We start from the raw sequence: 7,677 nt of genomic DNA, 5'->3' as shown, positions 1-7,677 counted from the left end.
ATGGAGGATTGATTTACTTCCAAAGGAATTTACTTTACGTACAGACTCAAGTTATTTAACAGGTTTTATTAGATATAATTTACAATCTGATTATAATCAGGGTCGTCTGGTAAGATGGCAAATGTTTTTATTACAATATCCGATAAAAATCGAGTACATTAAAGGAAATAAAAATATTATTGCAGATACATTGACAAGAGAATGGAGTTCATTATCAACACAATGAATCAAGAAATCCAGAAGCTTGAACAAGAGCTTGAAAAGTGCAATCACTGTCAGCAGCTAAGAGCTCAAATTCAATCCATCAAGAAGGCCATGGAAGCAATGAAAGTAACCCAACAAGCAACATTACCCACTTCAATACCAATGCTGACAACACCATCAGAGTTCAGCCAGCTAAGCGTGGTGGACCAGCCACAATCAAAACTAATTTTTTCTGAAAAAATCCCTGAAAATAAAACTCTGGTAGAAATAGTTAAAAAATCAACTCAGGACAAAAAATATTATGTCATCTACAATGGCCCAATGAAAGGAGTCTATGACGATTGGGCCAAAGCAGCCCCATTTACTCATCAACCCAGAACTATTCACAAGGGAGGATTCTTAACAATAGAAGAAGCAAAAGAATCCCTCAGAGAATATGAAGTGCTCCATCCAGAGTAGATTTTAAAAAGAGCAGAAAAAGCTCCAGTCCAAATCCAAAGAACAGCCCAAGCCCAAAGGACTGGACTAATGAAAAATATTCCTACAAGAGCTGAAATAAATGACAAGAAAAGGGTCTGCAGATCAAACTGTAGAGAAACCTTAAATCTGGTCTTAAACTGGACTCTAGACAAAAGAGCAACATTGGGATATTATCCCATTAACAAAGAACAGCTAACAAAGCTGGTAATCTTCCCAGAGGCTTCACCCTCTGATACATATCAGTTTTTCCAATACGGATTAATTGATACGATCCTAATTTTTGACAATTTAAATATCATTAAAGAATTTCCTGCAGGTTTTATAGATGCGGTGAAAAAATTTAAAAATATGATTGATACAAGAGAACTTAGGGATATATCCCTAAAATTCACAAGTAGTCAGCCAATCTTCAATGAAGAAGGAGAATGTTTGATCCCAGCATTTCAAGTAGTTTTCATGTCAGTCTTCCCAGGAGACTTTCAACCAATAGAACAAGTTCAAGATCTATCAATTTATAGCAACGAAGGAAGATTGGCCAGCACATTGGCAAGGGTCTTCGAGAGAGCCCAAAAAATAAACAAAGAATCCAGAACAAGAATAAACTACAAAAGCAGAAACACTCTAATTGTTTCTAGTAAAAGAAATCAAATTGAATCAAGAGAAATGAGACTCCTAGTGGATTTTGAATCAGCATTTTACAACTTCTCTGGATTATTGGAAAAACTTCCTGACAAGATAAGGAGGAATCTATGCCATTTACTAAAAGACAAAGAGGACCATAGGTGCCAGCTATGCACCTCAGAAATGTCTGAAGAAAGCAACAATGCTGAAGACCCCACCCACGTGGAAAAAGAAGAGGATGAGACATCTGAGTCATCCATCAACATTATTGTTGAATAACGTAAGAGCTTACGTCACAGAAGCACCAATAATGTAATTGGTGCAAACTAAGTGCTCAGTGACGCATGCAATGACGTCACAAGAAGGGTAAGGATGGGATTTGTCCATCAAACCCAACCATTATAAATAGATTGCTAAGTCATTTGAAAGAGGCATCAGAAATCAGAAAGCAGGAAGCTTAGAGTACTCACAGGCCAGGAGGGCAAAGAGGAAGTAGCTGAGGCGATTCTGGAGTCTGATCAACTAGAAAAATCATTCTAAAAAACTCCCCTCTGGAGTTAATTTGTAAAAACTCCCCTCTGGAGAAATACCTATTGTAAAATAGCATTAAATAAAAGTTCATCTCCAGAAAGGTACATTCTTATCTTAATTTTCTTTTTTTTTATGAATTATTTAGAAGATTTGGAAATAACTGAAGAATCTGATTATTATAAAATAACTGCTTTACTTGATAATGAAAAACAAGCTATTTTAAAATCAGAACTAGATCTCAAAGCAAATGAGAATTTTAAACAAAGCTTTTTAAAAGAAATTTTTAATAGAAAAAACATAATATATTATGGAAAAATGCAGTTTGAAGCACCTGTAAAAATAGAATCTGCTAATGGAGAACTTGAAATAGCTCTAATAGATGAAGAACAAATAAACGAACAAATAAAGAAAATTAAAGATCAACAAAAAAGATCTAAGATTGGATGGATTCATATTAGTACTATCCAAGTTTTAGTAAAATCAACATATATGAAAGGAATTAATTCACCAATAAGTTTAGCAATTTGTGATAAAAGAATTATTGATCCCACAGATCAAATAATTGGAATTATTCATGGAAATTTGGCAAATGTAAATGTTAAATTTAATACCCATATTGGATATGCCATCCCCTTATCAACAAAGAATTTTGATAGATCCATAAGCTTAGCTTATAAGTTTCATAGACAAAGTTTAATGGAACAAAACGACGAACCTTTTTCAATTACATATGCAATAAACTATGCATTAACCAATAGTCATCATAGTATAGAATTTAAAAACAAAGAAGGAATTTATATTGATGATTTATTCCAAAAGGTTGTTAAAACTGAAACACCAAAACGCAAGCCTATTGAAAAACCAGTTTTATTATTAAGAGAACCATCAAGAAAATCGTGTTCCTCTAGTTTTAGAATAAGAGAATCCAAAATCAATAGTCTTCGTGTTCCTCTAGTTTTAGAATAAGAGAATCCAAAATCAATAGTCTTTTAAGTCTATCCCATTTAAAAAATGATGACAAAGATTCTGAAATAAGAGAATTAACAAAAAAGATTGAAACTTTAAATGAAACTTTAAAAAACAAGCTATGACAATAAATAAAGAAGAAATATATGTGTCTTATCAAAATAAGAAACAAGAACTCTTTGAAAGAGAAAATCATTTAACATATTTAAGGTTTTCTGAAATAAATCAAAGAGCTTTCGAAGCTCTAGTATTACTTTATAATAATCTGAAAAAAGAAGTCGAAAATCTGGAAAGAATAATAGAATCTTTAGAAAATAACAATGAAGCTATGGCAGAAGATGCGGAAATTTTAATATGAAAGATTTTCAAAAAAGTCTTATTTCTTTAAAAACAATTAAAAGAAATATGAAAACAAGAATAATGGCCATAGCCATAAAAATAAAAAATTTGACAACTGAATCTTCAGATTTAGAAGCAGAAATCAAAAGGGTAAATAAAAAGATAATTAAAACAAGAAAATTAATACAACGTTTTAAAACTAAAAAATCAATCAAAAATCTAAAAGAAAATATCAAGAATAAACAGATTTATCGTGCTCGTAGATTGCATTATCTTCACATACAAAATATAATTGCATTACAAGCTTTTGAATCAAGAATACATGTTCAAAATATTCAAGTTATACAACCTCTACAGGTTGAACCCCTAGAACAAGTACAAAATCTGAACAAGAATTACAAGTATCTTTATCACCTTTACAAAATCCCATAATCTAAAAAACATATAAAATGCCCGGTTTAGCAAATCAAACATTACAAGATTTAAAAAATGATTTAGATCTTCAGAAAAGTCAAAAAAGATATTATGAAGTAAGATTACAGAATAGTAATATTTACACAAGAAATAGAGAAGAAGTAGAACAATTCTGTAAAAATTGTATAGAATGTATAACAAAAGAAATAGAAAAGTTGTTAAAAGAAATAGAAGAATTTAATAATGCAAACCCAACCCAAGAAAGATATTTTAAAAATTAAAATTTCTAATATGAGCAAAATATAATTTTTATTTGCAAAAATTAAAACAGAATTTTTAAATGGTAATGAAAAAATTGGTATCAGAACCAAGATAACGATCAAGGGTAACACTTTCCCTTTAAGCAATACTTTTTCAAATGCCAAATGGCTACAAATAATTGGTTGTGGTCACCTTAGCCACCACAAAACATGGTCACCACAGAAGGCACCCTTTATGAATTATGAGTATACTATTTTAGAGCAAACCAGGAGACAAAATAAGATACCTGGGACACACTTAGTGAATACTGATACTGCTCATCCCTCCTTTATAAATAACTGCATTTCTTGCTTATTATTTATCTATAAAATTAAAATCAAGATTAAATACGAGCAACTGTAAATTAAACCATGTGTGTGTAAATTTAAAAAATCTAAATTCTCATTATAATCATTTTAAAATTATTTTTAAAATTTAAATTCGGTTCATGAATTGGCTTATTTAACTTATTTTTTCACCAGAACTAACATAATCATTTATTTTTTATATATATAAACGCGAGATTAAAATGACTAATATTTTTTTTCTTTTGAGAATTAATCCCAACTTGGCTGCATTGCAGATAGAGCCAAGAGAAAACGTGTCGATTTGTGCGTATGATTAAACATTTAAAATTTTCTTAGCTTAATTAATCGTTGACTTCGATATATGGAACACGAATGATGCATGGTTGTACAAACTAGACATCTCATATGCAGTGAAAGTGGGTGCTAACTATCAAGTGCAAGTAAATGACAAATTGAAAAATGGTCCTAATGTTTTACAATATTAGACAAATTAATTTCAGATGAAATAAAATGACAAATTAGTTCTCAAAATTTTTAAAAAGTGACAAATTAATCTTTCACTTTTTTTTTTAAAAAATAAGAACATTATTAAGGACTTGAATATTGTTTACAGTTTTAATAGAAATGGAATTACTTTGTCTATTTATTTTATTAGGGATTAATTTGTCTAATATTCTAAAATTCTATAAGACAAGGGAAAACATTTTCCAAATATTTTTAAGAGTATTTTTCTGATAAAATATTGTTAGGAACCAATATGGAGTTTCACCTTTTTTCTGTTTTTGAAAAAAAAAGGTATATTTAAGGTTAAACATAGAAAATAAATTATAACTCAAACCAGTAACTTTAAGTTAAGAAATAGTTTATAAGTAAAAATAAAATTTGAAGTTTATAATTAGATGAAAAACTAATTCATTTAGAATCTTAATGATTTTATCAATCTGATTTCAAATATTAAATAATATAAATAACAACCATTTCTTATTTAGTTTTCTAATATATTTTAAATATAATAAACCATCAGAAATTTAATTTTCAACTAAAATATTTAAATTAAAATTATTTTTCATATAATTAATTAATTATTTTAAATATCTATTATACATACAGATAAATAATTATTAAAATAAATTTATATTTTTAGAATTTTGAAACATATCTTAAGAGTGTGTAGGAGGAATTTTTGTACGTCCATTTCTAATTGATCTTACCGTTAAAAAATAGACAGGTGGTCATCTTTTTATTTTTTTAATTTTCAAAAGGCAAGGGGTTATTCTTTACTTTTTGGTCTTGATGCCATGAATGGACTCTTGATAACTTTAAAGATAAGATAGAGATTGTGTTTGGTTTGATGTGACACCCCTTGTCAATGGAAGAAAAGGATTTTAAAGGTGGGGACGGTAAAGATATGGTAAAATGGAAGCAAATGGGGACGAATTTTTTTTGGTAAAATATTTTAATATGCTTGATTAGTGGGTGAAATTTTTGAAAATCTGGATTACAAGAAATTTATAGAAATATCAGGAACTTTTTTTATTTTTCACAAGACAAATTCACTAGGAGTGACTTATATTTAAAATTTTAATTCTTGAAAACTACAACATTGAAGACGAATTGATTTTTTTTAATTTTTAAAATGTTTTAAAAATACACTTAGTTGGATGCGAATCGACAAGATACAATTTACTCCTGGTTTTTTTTATGAATTCTCAGATTAATTATATTTACATAAATAATAAAATTATATATTATTTTGATGAATTCTCAGATTAATTATATTTACTCCTGGTCTTTTGACAATTTCAATTTTTCTTATTACTCCTACCATGACTTTTTTTAACATTGCCAAAATTCTTCCTTCAATAACAATAATAACAACACCAACAACAATTAATTTATTTTAATTAAACAATACGAAACAAAAATTGAGAGAAAGAGATAACTAGGAAGAAGTGAGCTGAGATAGAGTGATGGTAGCAGCAGTGGAGAAAAGAAAAGTAAAATTGGAAGCAAGAGAGGGAAGCGAAATTAGAAGGAGAAGAGTATATTGAGTATTATTGACTAAGACTTTAGGAACAACAAAAAAAAGTTGTTAATATCTAGTTACTACTATAACTATAAGAGTCTATTGACTGGTGTGTATATCGGATGTAGCTAGATTTAATTATTGATCTTAAACTAACTTAAAAAAAGACCGGGTTAACTTGAATTAATCTAAAAATTTAATTATTGGATATAATTTTATATATTATACATAATAAAATAATAACACGTAAAAATGGGCTAATTTTTTTGGATACAAAAAAAAAATTGGTATAACACTTAATTATTTGATTTTATGGATTAAAAAATACCATAAAATCTAATAATTGAGTGTTGTACTAAAATTTTATCAATATCTAAAAATTAAATGGTAAAAGAATTTCGAAATATAAAATTTCAGATTAGGTTAATTAGTTTATTCGGATGTATGATTTGGAGTTTTGGATTAGGTCAAGTTTTGAACGCATTACTTTATAAATAAAACTTTATAGGTTCTTTCCAAAATTTACTATAGGAACAAATTATACTGATTTTTTTTTTTGTTAATTAATACTATCGCTTAATTTATTACTATGCTTACACTCAATGTCCTGAAAAATAAGCAGGTTGAAAATTTCGAATTCTCCACTTAGCGTTTATCTGCAAACAAGTAATAATTAACAATTAGTAGTTAACATGCATGCATGTATATGCAGCTAATAACAAATTGCATTGCCTTATTGGGTTCCATTCTTATCTAAAAATACTTGTGTGTGTGTTTTATATAAACCACAATAATTTCGAATGCTTACTAGGATCATTGTCAAATGCTCTTCTCTACACTGCTTTTAAGCAAGGCTTAGCTTCCTGAGTTTGTCAAGCCAAACTTCGATCTTATCAATTACTATTACTTTTGGTTATGGATCATTCTCTTCAGCTATATCTATCACTTCATAAAAGTTCTTCTTTTGAATTATTCGTTTTTAATTTATCCGCATAAATAAAATAAATTGAAAAAAAGTGTATAAACAAGAATTACATAACCATGCGTTAATTAAAAATTAAATAGAACTTTAATTTAATTATAATAATAAAATAAGCATTAATGATATATTTTCATTATATTTAAGAATAATTAAATCTATTACACAACTATCAGATTTATTTAATTTATTCATTTTTTTAATATTATATGCTTTTATTTTTTATCAATAGTTTTGAAAGGAATAGAACAGTTTTAGTTTTGGTTTTGGTTTTAGTTGAGCCCCACAAATAAAAAAAAAATAGTAGTACTTTTTTAAAATATAAAAAATAATTTAATTAACTCAAATATTTTACTATAATTTAAAATATTTAGATTCAATTCTCATCTCTTATTTTTATTACATACTAATTTTGTCACGGATGGAGTCCTCAACATAAGAAAAAATGTAATTTTTAACAAAATATAAAAAAAAAGAAAATCATTAACAAACCAATATAAATCTTTGAG

The 7,677-nt window shown here is 27.7% G+C and overlaps 1 protein-coding gene across 1 annotated transcript; it reads left to right on the top strand.

The window, feature by feature from the left end:
* Nucleotides 1-732: 732 nt before the first annotated feature.
* On the top strand, nt 733-1,584 carry LOC107458353 (uncharacterized). Its single transcript, XM_016076563.1, has one exon. The coding sequence runs from the start codon at nt 733-735 to the stop codon at nt 1,582-1,584; it is 852 nt and encodes a 283-aa protein (XP_015932049.1).
* The last annotated feature ends 6,093 nt before the right edge of the window (nt 1,585-7,677 follow it).

Source organism: Arachis duranensis, chromosome 7 (genome assembly GCF_000817695.3).
Source record: "Arachis duranensis cultivar V14167 chromosome 7, aradu.V14167.gnm2.J7QH, whole genome shotgun sequence".
NCBI classification, from domain to species: domain Eukaryota; kingdom Viridiplantae; phylum Streptophyta; class Magnoliopsida; order Fabales; family Fabaceae; genus Arachis; species Arachis duranensis.
The sequence above is the reverse complement of the archived record's forward strand: the minus strand, read 5'-3'. Positions and strand labels throughout refer to the sequence as shown.

Bases quoted from the DNA above. Each gene is read 5' to 3' on its own strand.
- LOC107458353 (XM_016076563.1), top strand. From the start codon at position 733: ATGAAAAATATTCCTACAAGAGCTGAAATAAATGACAAGAAAAGGGTC.